The 18,398-nt window shown below is 42.2% G+C and overlaps 1 protein-coding gene and 1 long non-coding RNA gene across 2 annotated transcripts in view; one reads left to right on the top strand and one right to left on the bottom strand.

Moving 5' to 3' along the window:
- Positions 1-18,398, top strand: part of LOC115095626 — a 43,703-nt gene that overhangs the window by 17,377 nt on the left and 7,928 nt on the right. The window contains exon 2 of the long non-coding RNA XR_003857829.1: positions 9,830-9,889. This is a non-coding gene — a long non-coding RNA (uncharacterized LOC115095626). The remainder of the gene's footprint in view (positions 1-9,829; positions 9,890-18,398) is intronic.
- TMEM72 (transmembrane protein 72) overlaps positions 3,456-18,398 on the bottom strand; it is an 83,941-nt gene continuing 68,998 nt past the window's right edge. Inside the window, exon 5 of the mRNA XM_029609612.1 lies at positions 3,456-4,670. Within this exon, the coding sequence (XP_029465472.1) occupies positions 4,222-4,670 (449 nt within the window). The 3' untranslated portion in view covers positions 3,456-4,221. The remainder of the gene's footprint in view (positions 4,671-18,398) is intronic.

Raw genomic sequence — 18,398 nt, forward strand, 5'->3', positions numbered from 1 at the left:
TACTGGTATTGCTTAGGGGGAGGCAGGAACAGAGAGAGGGACATTGGGGGGTGGATGATGGTGTAAGAGCCTGTGTGTGGTTGTACATACACATGGGTGAGAGAGAATGTGTGTGTATGGGGAGGGGGAGAGAGAGCATGTGTCTGCCAGGAAGGAAAGAGAGAGGTTGCGAGTGTGTGTGTGTGTGAGAGAGAGGAGAAAGTTTGTGTATGCCCCAACACACACACACACACACACACACACACACTAATCCACAGCAATCTAAGGTTCAGAGTAGCCGGAAAACACAAGTTCCCAGGTATAGAAAGTGAGACATTTTTACAAATCCTTATTAGTTTTACTTATTGTTTATTTGATGTCTGCTGTATCGAAATATTTTATTGGTGTTTGGGAAATTTAAAAAAAAATGTGAGTTTTTAATTATTGTATATCATTATATTGGTCAGCTGTTTTGAAATATGAACTTTTTATTTAAAATGGTTTTTACTATTAATGATTCTTTTATTTCTTGATTTTGTTGTTTTATGTTTTCTGAGGAATGGTGATGATTCTGTATTTCCATTATTGAATTGCATATAGAGACTGGCTTCTTGAGGTTTCTAGTTCAGTTTTTGTCTGCATGTTTCTATTTATTCATTATGTTTTCTTTATTCTCTGTTTAGTGAGTGAGGGTCTACTTCCGTTATGCATTTAAGACTGAACTGAAGTATTCTGCTAGCATGTAGCTTCTGTGTATGGGTCTATAGCAGCCTGACTTGTGTCTGTTTTCTTGACAGGAGTTATATTGGTGAAATATTTGCATTGTTGCCTTTTCATAGGTAGGGTTGTTACTGTTTTAAGTGCTGGCAGTTAGTGCTCTTTTGGTATGGGAACAGAGGTTTACTGTATTTCAGTTATAATTCAGTTTACTCATTACTTTCTGAGGGCCAAGCTCACATTTAACATGATACAGTAGGCCAAATACCATATGGGTTCTAAGTGTTTGCCTTTTTTTTTTTGCACAGTGTCTGGCTATGATCACAATAGTATATGTAAATTTAATATGCTTGTTGTAAGTAATATTTTTACCTCACTGTTTTTCATGTAAAATCTGTTATAAATGCACAATTTTTAATTGCTAAGTAATTACTGTACCTCATAGCTCATGCTGTAGCTAGGAAGATGAGACATGTATAATTACATATTTTCTCATACATGAGCTACTATGTGTTAAGAGCCATTGCTGGTGACTTGTTGTGAGGTGCTGAGAGCAGAGCCCACATACTGGTCAGTGGTAACTTTTCCATGGCACACCTACAGGCCGATACAGTAAAAGTCGCAGGAGAGCGGGCGAGCGCATAGGTCACTCTCCTGTGCGCGTGATTCAGTAAAAAAAAAAATATTCAAATTAGGGCCCGCGTCGGTTCTCAAACCTGCTGACAGCCACGGGTTTGGAAACCGGACGCCGGCAAAATTGAGCGTCTGGTTTTCAAGCCGTGGGCCGATTTTTAAATTTTTGTTTATTTTTAATTATTTTTAACTTTTGGGACCTCTGACTTAATATCGCCATGATATTAAGTTGGAGGGTGTACAGAAAAGCAGTTTTTACTGCTTTTCTGTGCACTTTCCCGGTGCTGGCAGAAATTAACGCCTACCTTTGGGTAGGCGCTAATTTCTGAAAGTAAAATGTGCGGCTTGGCTGAACATTTTACTTACTGAATCGCGCGGGAATAGCTAATAGGGCCATCAACATGCATTTGCATGTTGCGGACGCTATTAGTTTCGGGGGGGGGGGGGGGTTGGATGTGCGTTTTCGATGTGCTATTACCCCTTACTGAATAAGGGGTAAAGCTAGCACATCGAAAACACGCGTCCAAATGTGGGTTAACAGTGCACTCCGCCGGAGCGCACTGTACTGGATCGGCCTGCTAATGAGGTCTGAAAGTGCACCAGTGTGCATGGCACATGGCAATAGCATGTTTATCAAAATGGTCCTGCCACTGTTGTACGCAACTATATCTCTTGCATAATTCATGTTTTGAAGTTAATTTTGTGTTTACTTATAGATTATAATAGTAATAGTGTTATATTTTAATTAAAAAGAAAAATAAGAATCTTCCTGCTCATTGCGTCGTGTTGTGCATGGGGTGAGGGGGCACTTTCTCACTTGGCCATAGGCACCAAATTGCCTGCCTATGGCTCTGGACCCCTCATTTAAATATTCGATCGCATGTCCAGGAGAGGTGGCTGAGAGCGTGTTAGAAAAGCGGGTGCTCAACACTGAGCACCCATTTTCCACACAGATTTATTAGATCAGCCTGATTATTTATTTAAAAACTGATTGAGAATGATAGTAGCCTATAGTATAATCCGCCTCTTCAACTGGCCTTGCATATAGAAGATCACGCAACTCATCTCCCTAACTAAATAAGTGATCAAAGGCCTTAGACAGTCTATGCCGATGGTTAATCAGGCCCTATATTTATAAAAGAATGTTGAGAATCTGAAAAGGGATGTTTCTGAGTCAACAGTTCACACTTTCTCTGTACAAAACAAGCTAACAGGAATGCAAAAGAGATATGATTTAAAACATTATAATGCCACTTAATAAATGTGTCACAGTACATTCAAAACACTGAAAGTAAAGACCAATCATCTTATTTGTACCAAGTGACATTTCTAATAGAAATTTGGCTCTATACAGTACCTCTTTTATCCAGTGCATCAAGATTCACAGTGAACAGAATTTCAGAAAGATTCTTGCAAGAGTAAGCATTTTCAGTGCTTGTACATTACACAATAGCCTCTGAAGAGGAGAGAGAAAAGAAAGAATAACATTTTACCTGATTACAGTTGATAGATTGAAGCTCCCAGAGGAGAAGTGACTTGGTCAGAGTCATTCAAAAACCAGAGCTAAAGCCTGATCTGGACCACAGGAGTCCTGTTCCCTCACTTACTGTACAGTTTCAAAACACCATATGTATTATGTACATTGATACCTAATCAGGCTATTCTATCACAAATAATTAAGATAAAAAATGTACCACATTGTAGGCTGCAAAATAGTAGTAAAATAACTTGGCAACTTGACAGTCTGCAGTACTCTAAAGTACATGTGGTCTGTTGCTCCTTATAGAGAGGCTGTAATGCATCTACTTGGGCTTATTTTAAAAACTATGACAACCTTGTAAGATTTGGGGCAGCCCTACTTATTATTCATACCTATCAAAAAATGTAATCTGATGACATTCCCAGTAGTTAATTTATGGAAGTTGTTTAATCTTTTCTGAATTTCCTGTGCACTTATCGTATCAGGCCCCTTGTGCTTGGCTAATAGTCTCAAATGAAATAAAGTAATGAGAGTGGTGACACACCAAATGGTCAGGAGGTTCATATCAAGAACTGCTGAAGAAGTGAAATAAGATCCATTAACTAGTTTAATAGGTGAGAAAAAAGGGATTGCATACAGACCTGTCTGAAAAAGACAGCAGCTTTTATTAGAGTGTTGAAGTGCTTTAACTTTACAGGCAAAGAAAGAAAGCACTGTTTCAAGGGCCGTTAGTTACTGAAAAACTACAGGGGTTAAAGCTACTTCCAAGAAAAATGGGGAATTGCTAGTTCTTACACTTTAGGAAAATAGTCTCCTAGCATTTCAATAGGAAATTAACATCCCGCCCCCACACTCTATAAATCTCCCTCTCAAGAGTTTTCAAATATTGGCATGCATGCAGATGCTGGTTAAAACATTATTGGTGTAGTTGTGAGGATACATGGCGCTAAGGGACAGTGATGAAAACATTTGTTATACAAAATATATCACAAAATGATAAATTAATTAGCTTTCTAAAGAGAAAACTTCTAGAGCATAAAGAATGCTGGCCTGCTTTTTTTTTCTTTTTATTGAAGGGATCCCAAAATTTGGTCTTAAAGGGCCACATATTCAGAATGAATATCCATGAACTATATTTTCCTGCATTGCTTCCACTAGATTCATATTCATGAAAACCAGGCAGGTCTGTAGCCCTTGAGGACAAGGTCAAGTATACTGGGTCTAGCCTACATTAGTCCTTGGAGTGTGTTACAGAAACCATTAAAGAAACTTTAAAGTTCTGCTTCTTACATTTTGCACGAGATGGTTACATTAATACTGACACTAAAACCAAATTTGTTATTAAAATGAGGATGAGAAAGGGGTAGTGTGTGAAACAGAATCTGTCAGATGATGAAAGGAAGTTTTGCAGCTTAGAATAAGCCAGTAGTCATTTGTGAGGTCATCATAATACGGGAGTCTGGTGGGGTGATGATAGGAGCAGTATCAGATGTGGTCTCTTCTGGCTCACTTTCCTGCTCGTCAAGGCTTTCTGTTATTGATGGAATGATTTTTACAACCTTTTCCTTGAAGTGCACTTGCTTTTTTTGCTCCACTGTGTCCACTGTATCCTTTGGGGAGAGCTTGTCTTTGTTAACCCTCAGAATGCTGCTCATTTGTAGGAAAAGTGATGCTTTTCTCTCTTTGAAGGTGCTGTTGAATGTATAGGTCTGTTCTGTGTCTCCTGTGCATGTCATAGCCACTGCTGTTGCCGTAGAGTCCGTGTATTGTTCTGTTTGGCCAAATGATTCTTTAGTTGGCTTAATTTTCTTTTGCTTGCTTAACAGAAAGTAAGCCACTCCTGTAATAACAAGCATTGTACCTAAAAGGAGAAAAGAAATGTGATGGTTGTTATAAAACAATGCTGTGAAAAAGACTTGCAGGAGTTGCATATAGGCTTTTGCTATTTGGATTAAATTTAAATTATTTGAAACAAATGAGTGTCACAATGTAACTACAGAGCATGCTATCTGATTAGACATTTTTGACACTAAAGAGTAGCTGTCCAGGGAAATCTTTGATAGATAATTGTTTCTTTCTTAATCAGGAAGCCTCAACATTTTTATTGATTGGGTAAATGTCACATCAGGACATTCCAGGGTGGTAAATTTCCTAGATGCTATAAATGACTGCTTCATGCAGTAACTGGTCATGAAACCAATGAGCTCTTGTTCTCAGTAGAACACAAGGAATAAAAGTAGTGGATCTGCTTGGCAGTTATTATCATACTGCAATTAAATTTGACATAATCACTGGAAGCAGATACGGCAGATAGTGCAGTAGCATTTAACTTTAAAAAGGGAGACTACGATAAAATGAGGAAATTTAGAAAAAAAACTAAAAGAAGTAGTTTCCAAGATTAAAAGTTTACATGAGGCATGGACATTGTTTAAAAATAGCATATTAGAAACCCAGACAAAATGTATTACATACATTAAAAATGGTCAAAGGAAGGTCAAACAACTGTCAGCATGGTTTAATGGTGAGATGAAAGAGGCCTAAATAGGGAAAATTGAGATGAACATAAACACTGGCAAGTTGGATTTAAAAGAGCAATAGGGCAGACTAAGAAAAACTTTGAAAAGAAACTTGCAATAGAGGTAAAAATTAATAAGCCTTTATTTAAAAATGTATTTGATACACCTAAAGGAAAACTATCAGAGCGGTTTATAATAACATCCATAAAAATAAACAACAAATATTATCACTCTCTTCACTGCTATACCATTTATCCCTACACCCCCACCTACTCAAGCACTAGAGAACAAGAAAGCCAACATGTTTCTAGAATTTTTGATAGTTCAGTATCAATTCACTTCTATTGGTAACATATTCCATAGTCGTGGAGTTATCCTGATAATAGCTCTTTTAGAAAAACACTGTAATCTAAATCCATATCCCACTGAAAATAACAATTAGAAAACCTGCAAAGACTACAAGGCTCGACCTGGAACATACCATGCCAACTTATAATGTCCTTTTCAAGTACATTCAAAGTAAAAAGCCTGTAAGGGAATAATTTGGGCCTCTAGATGATCAAGAGTTAAAAGGGTGCTCAGGAAGAACAAGGAAATAGTAGAAAAACTAGAAAGCATTTAGGGGGTCATTATCAAAGTGCTATATGGCGTTTTCACATGCATTAAGGCATTTTCGCATGCAAAAAGCACCTTTAATGCATGCGAAAACGCGTTTAACGCATGCGAAAACACCATAACTCATGGTGTGATGCAAACTAGGAAAAGGGGAGGAGTTTGGGGTGGGATTTCTGGCCAAATGGGCCGGCTTTGCAGTTTGCAAAGCCATATTGCACGGCTTTAACACAGATTTTAAGTACACCTTTTTCATTTGTATTAAGATGTGTGATATGGCTTTATTGCACTTAGTGATGTTTTTGCAAATAGCATTTTTAGTATTTTAAGTTGTTGGGGGGGGGGGGGGTGTAAGAGAGAGAGAGAGAGCATGCCTAGCTATTAGGCCCTTATACTAGGTATTTATTTATACCTCTATAGGAGGCCCACCTAGCTATTCGAGGTGAGGTTTAGAAATTAGTGTAGGGGTTAGGGGCCACTTTGACATGCAGAATGTGACGTACGAACAGAACAGTGCACTCTTGTGAAGATTGGATGACCTTCGGAGTGAGGAAACTCACCCAGAGATGAGATTTGTGCAATTTTCTCTCAACCTAGCTTGATGTTACCCAGGTAGAGAGTCCATCAAGCTAGGTTGAGAGAAAATTGCACAAATCTCATCTTTGGGTGAGTTTCCTCACTCCGAAGGTCATCAAATCTTCACAAGAGTGCACTGTTCTGGTAGTACATCGTACTCTGCATGTCAAAATGGCCCCTAACCACTACACTAATACCTAAACCTCACCTCGAGTAGCTAGGTGGGCCTCCTATAGAGGTATAAATACTTATCTAGTATGAGGGCCTTATAGCTAGTCTCTCTGTCTCTGTCTCATAGGTAGGAATTGCAACAATTGTGGTACTTACTGCAAAGTGTGAAAAAGTTATCACAGTTTGCAGTAATACCTATGCGAAGTACTAAGATAGCACACTTTGCAATAAACAGCCTATTACCATAAAACATGCACCTTTTCCTGTCGCATGCTATATTTAGTGCATTTTGATAAATCCAGGCCTTAGATAACGTGTGACTTATCTTGTTAAGTGCAGAGTTTTGAATATTTAAGGCAGTTATTTGGCTAAATTTTAGCCAGTAAAAATGCTGGATAATAGAGATGTGTATCGTACCGGCAATCATTTCTGGTTTCATTTTCATAGAACTGCGGGAAATCCCGCGGTTCTGACCGGTTTTTTTTTTCGGTTGTCCTGATCCAAAAAAAACCAAAACACCCTGATCCTTCAGATTTAATTATTTACAATTCCCCCCCCCTCCCCCAAAACCTGCCTAAAGTACCTGGTGGTCCAGCGGGGGTCCCAGAAGCGATCTTCCGCTTTCAGGCCATTGGCTGCCAGTAAACAAAATGGCATCAGTGGCCCTTTGCCCTTACCATGTGACAGGGGCTATCAGTGCCATTGGCCGGCCCCTGTCACATGGTAGGAGGAATGGATGGCCCACGCCATTTTTTAAGATGGTGCCGGCTGTCCATTGCTCTTACCATGTGACAGGGGCCGGCCAATGGCACCGATCGCCCTTGTCACATGGTAAGGGCAAAGGACCATTGGTGCCATTTTGATTAGTGGTAGCTGACGGCCCGAGAGGGGGACATCGCTCCCAGGACCCCCGCTGGACCACCAGGGACTTTAGGAAAGTTTTTTGGGGGGGCCGGGAGAGTGGGGGATTGTAAATAATTAGATCTGAAGGGTTGGGGTGGGTTTGGTTTTTTTTTTCCCTTTGTACCCTTTCTCCCCCCCCCCCAAAATGATAAGAAAACCTCACGAAATTTCATGGGGTTTTCCTATCATTTTTGGGGACCCCGATACGTGACAAATTAGAAAATATTGTACGATATTTTAATTCATCAATAAAACGATGCACATCCCTGTTGGATAAAAATATGGGGTTCAGGGGGAATTCCAGGGTGGAGCAAACCTATCCAGCTAACTTAGCTGGATTTTCATCTGGCCTAGAATCATCAAATAAAGCAGAAATGTGCATGGTGGTGGCTGTGATTAAAAAAAAAAGGGTCGTGTTTAGGGAAATATCCAATTTATCACATCACATAGCAAAGTAGTGCCATACATTATCGCATTGTGCAATGCCACAGCGCATTTATTTATTTAATTTATTTATTAGTGGTTTTTATATACCGCTCATCGTTTGGAACATCTGATCAGTTTACAGTAAAACAACAAAATTCAGCAACAAACTTTACAAGTAATTTAGTGAGTAACAACGTAGGCAGTAGGAAGAAGGAGGAGAACAACAAGAGCGAGGTGAGACAGTAGAAAGTGGGAGATAACTAACTCTGAACTATATACAAATATTTACAACTGGTAAATGGCAAAGTGTGAGTTACTGTATAATTACAAATTCGAGGAGGGGGGGGAAGGGAGTTAGGTGAAGGCTTGCCTGAAGAGCCAGGTTTTGAGGTTTTGTTTAAATTTTTTGTAGCATGATTCTTGACGTAGGGTGTGAGGCATGTTGTTCCATAAAGAAGGGCCAGCAATGGATAGGGCTCGGTTTGCAGTGGACTTCAGTCTAGTTATTTTGTAAGAAGGGGTGTGAAGTGTGGCTGCATGTTGTTTTCTGAGTGGTCTACCGGAGTCGTGGAAGTAGAGGTGTTCCTTGAACCATTGCATGTCATTGTTGTAGAGAGATTTATGAATGAGGGTGAGTGTTTTATATTGTATCCATGAGGATATGGGAAGCCAGTGCAAATGTTTGAGAACCGGGATGATGTGTTCGTTCTTGTGTGCATTAGTAAGGATATGTGCAGCCGCGTTTTGTAGGATCTGTAAGGGCTGGATTGTGCTTTTTGGGAGGCCTAGTAAGATGGCATTGCAGTAATCGATTTTTGTTAGAATGATGGCCTGTAGTATGGTGCAAAGGTCACTGAGGTGTAGAAGGGGTTTGAGTTTTTTTAGTGTGTGTAACTTGTAAAAGCCCTCTTTAATGGTAGCGTTAATGAAATTTTTTAGATTAAAGTGAGTGTCAAGGATCACACCGAGACTGCGGACGTGCAAGGAGAATGGAGTAGGTGGTGTAGATGGGGTACGTGGAGTACATGTAGTGTTACTGATGGGTAGAGGGTTGTTGGAGATGGTGTTAGGGGAGAAAGCGAGTAGCTCTGTTTTTACTGTGTTGAGGGCGAGAAAGTTGTCAGTGAGCAAGGAGTTGATGGAGGGGAGTGCAGATTCCCAGGTCTTGAGGGCATTCGTGGGTGTGTCAGTGATAGGGATGAGAATCTGGATATCATCGGCGTATATAAAATGTGGAAAGCCAAGGTTAGACAGGAGATGGCATAGAAGGAGGAGATATATATTAAATAAAGTGGAGGACAGAGAGGAGACTTGGGGAATGCCTTGAGCTAAATTATATAATTTAGATTCGTGATTTCCTATTTTTACTTTGTATTGACAGTTACAGAGAAAGGAATGAAACCAGAGGAGGGCGGACCCTGTGACCCCGATTTCCTGAAGGTGTTTGAGTAGTATATTGTGATTAACCATGTCAAAGGCGGAGGAGATGTCAAGTAGTGCAAGGATATAGGAATGACCTTTGTCTAGGGCTTTCAGGATGTAGTCGGATAGCGAGGAGAGGAGGGTTTCCATACTATGTAGTTTCCGGAAGCCGTATTGGGAGGGGAAGAGGATGTGGTTGTCATTCAAGTAGTCTGTTAATTGGCAATTGACAATTTTTTCAACAATTTTGGCTAGGAATGGGAGGTTGGAGATGGGGCGAAAGTTAGCAGGTTCAGTAGAGTCAAGGGAGGGTTTTTTGAGGATGGGCTTGTCATTTTATGCATTGCACATCATTTTACGTGTCATATATTTATTTTTTTGTTTACATATACAGGCTTCCTGCAGCTGCTTCTTTGAGGGTGTGTCAGGCATTGGAGAAAGGAGAACAGAGTTGGTGAGTTGGATAGTGGGAGTAGGAGCTTTTTCAGATTTGATTACCTGAGTGCCTTGTCTTATCTTCTATTGTCATCTATTTTCCTTTACCTTGGTCTTTTGACTTCTTTGTTGGAGTGAAAGTTTTTGTGAGTTGTCCAGTTTGTGAAGAGGAGTGAAGTGGAGTGGTGGTGGTGGTGAGGAGCTGGAGAGGATGGAGCATGAGAGGCATTTGGAGAGAGGAGAGGCATTTAGAGAGAGGAGAGGCATGAGAAGAAGGGGAAGAGAGGAGGTGGGCAGGAGTGATAGAAGGAGTAGGAATAGGGATGAACAGGAGGAGAGATAGGGAGAAAGGAAAGGATAGGAGGAAGCAGGAGGGGGAAGGGGATAGTCAGATGAGTATGGTGGGAGGAGGACTGCAGACTAGGGATGGGTAGAGGGGGATGGGAGTTATCTGGACAGGTGCAAGGGGGGAGGAAGGGAGGGGAGTGGGGAGTGGGAGCAAGAGTGAGGATAGTGGCAACCCAATCATGCGGCAGCCATCAGCAGGGCAGCCCCGTCTAAGGGTCTTAAAGTTCAGCATGGAGGACAATGAGATGCTGATTGCTGGGATCCTAGAGAACTACAGTCTACGCTTTAGGAATCTTGCCATAAAGACATCCAGGGCAGCCAAGGGACAGATATGGGGCACCATTGCCCAGGCTATATCCTGGCGTAGTGGAATCAGGACTGGAAAGCAAGTGGTCCACCGCTACTGCAATATAAAAGTACAGCTCAAGAGCAAGGTGGCCAACAGGAACAAGTATCATCGACAGATGGGAGGAGGAGCCCTTTTCCCCATCATCCTGACCCCCATGGAGCAGCACTTGATTGAACAGCTGGGACTGGACATATATGAGGGGATGGAAGAGGCCCTGGACACCAAGCGAGCCAGGGCCAGAAAGTTCACCTCACCTGTAAATGTCAAGTTTGCTACAGATGTACACATTTTTTGGAATAAGATGCTCACATTGAGAGAGTGATGGATTGATGCAAAGTGCACATCTTATGCCAAACATTACATGTGAACTTCTTTGCATTTATACTTATGTCTTCTTTGTTTCCACAATTCTTGCCCAGGAAACTGCCGGTCCCAGTCGTCAAGCCCCGATGACCAGCAGCACCACCCCAAGGGACCATCAGTGCAGCAGCAGCAGCAGCTCATGCGGGAACCCTCCAATTGACCGCATAGACACAGCACTGCCAGTAGAGGAACAGCAGGTCCACGCAACCATTGACCATATCAAGAGGAGGCATGGCCTCCAACTGCACCACATATGGGCAGAGCTAGTGTATCTGAGGAAGGCTCACTTCAGGTCCACCAATGCCTTACAGGTGTACTCAGCTGCCATTACACAGATCCTTACCACCATTGCCACTTCTGTCAACAACCTCACATCTGCTGTCACCCTAATAATTGAAAGATTGCCAGAGCCTATTCCAGTGCCATCCACATTCTCCCAGCAGTCGACATCATTCAGCAGTCCCCAGCTATCGGGATGGCCCAGGGGATAGGCCCTCCCAAATTATGCCACCCCCCCCAACCAGCCAAAAGGTCAGGCAAGGAAAAGGGCTATGAGGGCCCCCCTCCACCAAATAGTTAACCTTTTAAAGGGTATCAATTTTCACTCAAAGATGACTTTTCCAAATAAGTGAGGCCGGTACTCACTACAGAGTTCCTGTGCTGGACAAGCAAGGGCCTCAAATCAGTAAATACCAGAAAGGTGGTGACTCTGCTTGGAAAATGACCATTCTGCAAGCTTCTCTGCCTGGGACTCCTCAGCCTATATGCTTTAAGGGTGGCCACAGATAGGATGTTGAGTGTAACTGCTACTCCAATTGGAACAAACAAACTACTCTGCCTGTCTTCTATGTCCTGGATCATTCATGGTGACCTCTGGAGTCCTCTCCCAGGGGCCGCTGAGAAAGGTATGCAGATGAGCCTTCCGGTCTTCTTCTATGTTAGTCAATATAGCATATTTGGATTTTCAGAAGGCATTTAACAAAGTATCTTGAGAGACTCCTCAAGAAATGAAAACATCTTGGGATAGGAGGCAGTGTCCTATTGTAGACTGGTAATAGGTTAAAAGACAGGAAAAAGAGTAGGACTAAATGCTCAGTTTTCCGAATGAAGAAAGATCAATGGTGGACTGCCCCAGGGATCTGTACTGGGACTTATGCTGTTCAACATATTCATTAATGATCTGGAAAATGGAGCAATGAGTAGGTGATCAAATTTGCAGATTACACAAAATTAGTCAAACTTGTTAAAACAGCAGCAGATTGTGAAGAATTGCAAAAGGACCTTGCAAGACTAGGAGACTGGGCATATAAAAGGCTGATGAAATTTAATATGGACAATTGCAAAATAATGCACATAAGGAAAAATAATCCTAATTACAGGAACCCAATGCTGGGTTCCCTATTAGAAATCAGTACGGGGGGATCCTACCTTCTTTGCTGCTACCCGAGTCATCTGGAGGCCCTGAAAGGAAGAACCATTGTGAGGCACTGCAGCAGAAAGCTCAACCCCGATGCTGACTTCAACAAGACACCGGAGCTTAAAATTCAGCATTTTTAGGTATGCGATGGGGATCCTAACTTCCTTGCTGTTGCCTGAGTTATCTGGAAGTCCTGCGAGGAGGAACCACTGCAAGGCACTGCTGCAAATAGCCCAACTGCAACACTAATATCAACAAAGCACAGGGGCTTAAAATCAAGTGTGCTGTGGCATGCAGCCACTGGCACTCCAAAGAGGTGCAGCCCTTCTGCCATTTTTTTGTGTGGCTGAAGAATGGGAAGAAAAAGGAAAAGTAAGAGTCTTGTATCTCTTAATATATCCACACAGTTGAGAGGTCCTATATGGATTTCAGTGAGCTACATGACATCTAAGTACTGCAGGCTAATTTGAGTTCAGAGTTGGCTTACACCTCCCTTAGTCCAGTGGCCCATTCTCTGCCACCTATGCCTTCTTCATTTTCAGGGTGCAGGAGAGGAGTGGCTTCTGTAATTGAGATTGCTAATGCTCCAGTAATATTTGAAGCCTTGACTTTTGGACCTCAAGTTTAGTTACCAGCTGAAAGCACTTCCTCCTCTAGTGTGACTCTGTCATAAGGAATAGACAGGAACTCATTCACTGGAATCAGCTCAAGCTTCTGTGCAGAATTTGTTTATTTCTCTTCCAGAATTAGTACAAGCTCTTCCACCTTTGGGTTCAGGAGCAATGGATATTGTGTTACCTAAACCTGATGATATTTCTCTTAAAGATATATGGAGGATTGTTACTAGGACTGATAATTCCTCGATGAGAAGTGACAATATGCTTTTTCTTCAGGTATGTCATCTAAACTGCCTGAGTTAGATAACAGAATGTGTGTGTTTGAACCTCAGGTGGCCACGTATTCTGTAGCAATAAATACCAGCAGAGTTCTATGTCATCAAATCTTAAAGATACCATGAATATTCATTATCAGTGCGAAAGGACTGAAAATCAAATTAAATTTAAAAATCTCAGACTCTAGAATTTTCCTAAAACTCATTTGCTCTCTGGCACAGAATTACTTAAATGTTGTATCACTGAAGTGCTACAGTTTTCTCCTGATAAATCATTTATGCTATCTAATAACTATTACCTGTTATGAAAAGGAATTCTAATTCTGTGGAATGAGCTTCTGATGTTTTTGCTTCTATCTCCAGTCCAGATCTTTCCCAATATCTTCAAAGTTCAAATGACAATATATCTTCTAGAGCCACCTTCATGATTACTTTTGCTCTTGAAGCTGACAGATTTGTTTTTTCAACAATATGGGGCAGATTTTCAAAGGGGTACGTGCGTAAGATACGCGCGTCGCCCCGAAAACCTGCCCCAAGCTCCACCTGCATGTGCCGAGCCTATGTTGAATAGGCTCGGCGGCGCGCGCAAGCCCCGGGACGCTCGTAACTCCTGGCGCTTTCCTGGGGGGCGTGTTGCTGCCGGCGCATCATCGGGGGCGTTCCAGGGGCAGGGCCGTGGGTGTTATTCCAGCCCGGGGGCATTTCGGGGGTGTGGCCAAGGCCTCCGAAACTGCTCCCGGGCTGGGGAATCGTGCGCCGGCAGCCAGCCGGCGCGCGAGAGTTATGCCTGCCTTGGGCAGGCGTAACTTTTATAATAATGGTGGGCGGGGTTTTAGATAGGGCTGGGGGGTGGGTTAGGTAGGGGAAGGGAGGGGAAGGTGGGGGGAGGCGGAAAGAAAGTTCCCGGCCTCGGAGGGAACAGAGGCAAGTTGCACGGCTCGGTGCACGCAGGCTGCCGATTTTGCGCAGCCTTGCACGCGCCGACCCCGGATTTTAAAACCGCACGTATCCATTAAAATCCGGTGTACTCTTGTTTTCGCCGGGTGCCTGAACAAAAGTACGCACGCGCGTACTTTTTAAAAATCTGCCCCTATGTTAAGTACAAAGAAAGTTTGTTTTGTGGACAAAAGGTATGTGTCTTTCCTGATGTCTCCAGGGAGGTACAGGCTAGAAGAAAACTTTTCCTACAATTAAAACAAGTCTTATCCTTGGGGGTTACTTTCTTTTTAAAGTTCCCTGTAAATATGTAATAATATACCAAGGGAAAAGATATTTTTATAGATCCTGTTAATTTGCAAACTTTCTTAGTAAACAAATGTCAGTGATTACCAGTCTTATTTCTGGTGAGTGGTTAATAATGGGCATTGCTGATGTTTTTTAGTTTTGTGTTATGTACACCCTTTAATGTGAATTTGATAAGAATTTCTTAGAATGTAGTGCTTGAAAAGTTTATGTATTTTCTTTCTTGCTAAGTATTATTTGCTTTGTTTTCATACCATGTAAATGGTTTAAAACATAATAAAGAATAAATTACAAAAAGAAAAAAAAATCATTACGCAGGAAAAAGACTTCATTCCTTGTGAACAGTACTTTGAAACCCTTAGCTCAGTGCATGGCCATGGTCAAAAAAATCAAATAGATGTTAGGAATTATTTGGAGAGTAAGAATAAAATGGAGAATATCATACTAGAGATGTGCATATGGTTTTTTTTTTCGTGCTGTTTCATTTTTTGTTTTGTGGATTGGCCATTTCAGTCCACCCCCCAAATCAGAAATTTCTTTTCATGTATACTTTCATTAAAAAAAAAGAAAACAACAACCCACGCCAACCCTTCAGATTTAATTAAATTCAATACCCCCACCCTCCCGACCTCCCAAGATTAACCAAAAGTCTCTGGTGGTCCAGCGGGGGGCCCAGGAGTGATCTCCTGCTCTCAGTCAGTCAGCTGCCAGTAGCCAAAATGGTGCGGGCTGTCCATTGCTCCTACCATGTGACAGGGGCCGACCAATGGCACAGATAACCCCTGTCACATGGTAAGGGCAAAGGGCTGCTGGCACCATTTTGGTTACTGGCAGCCGACCGGCCGAGAGCAGGAAATCACACCAGGCCCCCTGCTGGACCACCAGGGACTTTCGGTTAGTCTTCGGGGGGTCGGGTGGGTGGGGGGCGATGCATTTAATTCAATTTGAAGGGTTGGGGGCAGATTTTTGGATGTTTTTATTTTCTAGGTATGCAATTTTGGGGAAAAAAATCTCAAGGAAAACCACATGAAATTTCATGGATTTTCTTTTTGTTTTTTTCCCTTCCCGAGATGCAACTAAATAGGAAATATTGTCTTTATTTCCTGTTTCTTTGCAAACAAATGCACATCTCTATATCATAATGCCTCTGTATTGATCCATGGTGTGACCACACCTTAAGTATTATGCAACCCCTGGGAGGGAAAAAGAACTCTCAGCACCTTAGGTACACAAGCCCAGCTGTTTTGACAGCAGGTTTGCTTTGAGAATCATCAATGTTCAATGTAATTCTCAGAGCATGACTGCTTTAATGATTGTTGCAAGAGGGTCAAAGCTGTAGTTCAGCTGATGCCATTTTGAGTGCTAGCATTGGTAGGGCAGGAGCAATTGGGCATTACTCCTTTCTGAAATATGCTCCATCTGCCCTGGGGTAAGGATGAAGGTCTGGGGGTAGGTAAGGGTATCTAGAGAGCCAGGGGTTGTCTTTTTTTTTTTTTTATTTGAGTGGGCTGGGGTGGGGTTTGATGCCGAAGATTTGAAGGTGAGGTTGGGAAGGGTGGCTAGGTTTTGATGTTGCTGAGCAGGACTACTAGCCTAGCGTCTTTTGAGGGTTGAGCCGAATGGGAGGTTCTCAGTGGGTGGGTGGGTGGGAGGTTGATGGAGGGGGAGGCTTCTTTTTTATGGAGAGAATTTCTGCCAGAGTGGAGGAGGAAGCTTCACAGGGGCTTACTGGCTCTTATAGATGGGGATGGAAGGAAATGAGGAATGGCCTTGAAAGTATCAACAGAAATGCCAAAGCTCTTACGGGGAACGTTAACTATGCCTGTTGAGGTGTAGTTAACTTTCCATGGATTAACCTGGATTGCAAAATTTATTGTAATACAGATTACTCAATTTTATTATTAATGAGTTGCTGTGTATGCATTTGCATGCAGCATAGTCTTTAGTAGCTTTCTCACATTCAGCCTGGTTTTTTTTGGTGATATTGGCAATGCCCATGCAAACACTGGTGATATGGTTAGTGCAGTTAGTGTGATGTGGTTAGTGCAGTTAGTGTAGCTGGGTTTAAAAAAGGATTGGATAAGTTCTTGGAGGAGAAGTCCATTACCTGCTATTAATTAAGTTGACTTAGAAAATAGCCAGAGCTATTACTAGCAACAGTAGCATGGAATAGACTTAGTTTTTGGGTAATTGCCAGGTTCTTATGGCCTGGATTGGCCACTGTTCGAAACAGGATGCTGGGCTTGATGGACCCTTGTTTTGACCCAGTTGTTCTTATCATGCAATAAAATAGTTTTAGCAAGCATTAAGGGCCAGATCTTAAAATCTACGCCCAATTTTATAACATGCGTGCACTGCTGCGCACATGTTATGAAATCCGGGCTCGGTGTGCACAAGGGGGTGCACCTTGCACGCGCTGAGCCTGAGGGGAGCCCCGATGGCTTACCCCGTTCCCTCCGAGGTCACTCCAAAATTGGAACAGCCTCGGAGGGAACTTTTTTTTGGCCACCCCCACCTTCCCCTCCCTTCCCCTATCTAACCCATCCCACAGCCCTAACTAAATCATCCCCCCTACCTTTATTTCAAAAGTTACGCCTGCCCGAGGCAGAACTAACTTGCGCGCATCGGCTCGCCATACCCCAGGATTCGGCCCTGCACCCAGACCGCCGCCACACTCCTGGACCCGCCCTCTTCCCGCCCCCTTTTTGAAGCCCCGGGACATATGCACGTTCCGGGGCTTGTGTGCGCTGCTGAGCCTTTGCAAAATAGGCTCGGCGCACGCAGGGGCAGATTTTCTCAGGTTACGCGCGTATGTTACGCCTTTGAAAATCTGCTCTTAAATGCCAAATTTGGTATTTAATATGTGTTGCTGTATTATTGCTGCTTAGTAAATATGCCCTTGAGAAAACAAATTTCAAATTGATTTTCTTTGGTAAAAAGCATTTTATTTGTGTAAACTGACTGTCTGAAAATTACCCTCTTTCAGTTTGGCTACAAGTCTATGTATTGCTCCTTAACACATGTATTTTTAGTTGTATTAAAAAGGTTGTATTAGGTCGCAGGAGTATAAGCACATAGATTGCTTTTTCAAATCTACACATGAATTTTTCAATCAAACTTTTTCCTTTCAAAAAGCAAGTGTAAGTATACATACTTTCCCTTTGAAAACTGTTGCTAAGATTGCAGGTTAGAAGTACGTAAGGACTTTGCACTAATATGGCAGTTTGAGTCCAACAGGATAAACATCCTGCATGAGACTAAATACAAAATTGAATCTTTATGGGTAGAAATCCCTTGTTTGTCAGGGAAGACTATAGTGATAGGGGTATACTACCGTCCATCTGGTCAAGATGGTGAGACGGACAGTGAAATGCTAAGAGAAATTAGGGAAGCTAACCAAATTGGTAGTACAGTAATAATGGGAGACTTCAATTACCCCAATATTGACTGGGTAAATGTATCATCGGGTCACGCTAGAGAGATAATGTTCCTCGATGGAATAAATGATAGCTTTATGGAGCAATTGGTTCAGGAACCGATGAGAGAGGGAGCAATTTTAGATCTAATCCTCAGTGGAGCACAGGACTTGGTGAGAGAGGTAACGGTGGTGGGGGCCGCTTGGCAATAGTGATCATAATATGATCAAATTTGATTTAATGACTGGAAGAGGAACAGTGTGCAAATCCAAGGCTCTCGTGCTAAACTTTCAAAAGGGAAACTTTGATAAAATGAGAAAAATTGTTAGAAAAAAACTGAAAGGAGCAGCTACAAAAGTAAAAAATGTCAAAGAAGCATGGCCATTGTTAAAAAATACCATTCTAGAAGCACAGTCCAGATGTATTCCACACATTAAGAAAGGTGGAAAGAAGGCAAAATGATTACCAGCATGGTTTAAAAGGGGAGGTGAAAGAAGCTAT

This window comes from Rhinatrema bivittatum, chromosome 7, assembly GCF_901001135.1.
Source record: "Rhinatrema bivittatum chromosome 7, aRhiBiv1.1, whole genome shotgun sequence".
Lineage (NCBI taxonomy): Eukaryota > Metazoa > Chordata > Amphibia > Gymnophiona > Rhinatrematidae > Rhinatrema > Rhinatrema bivittatum.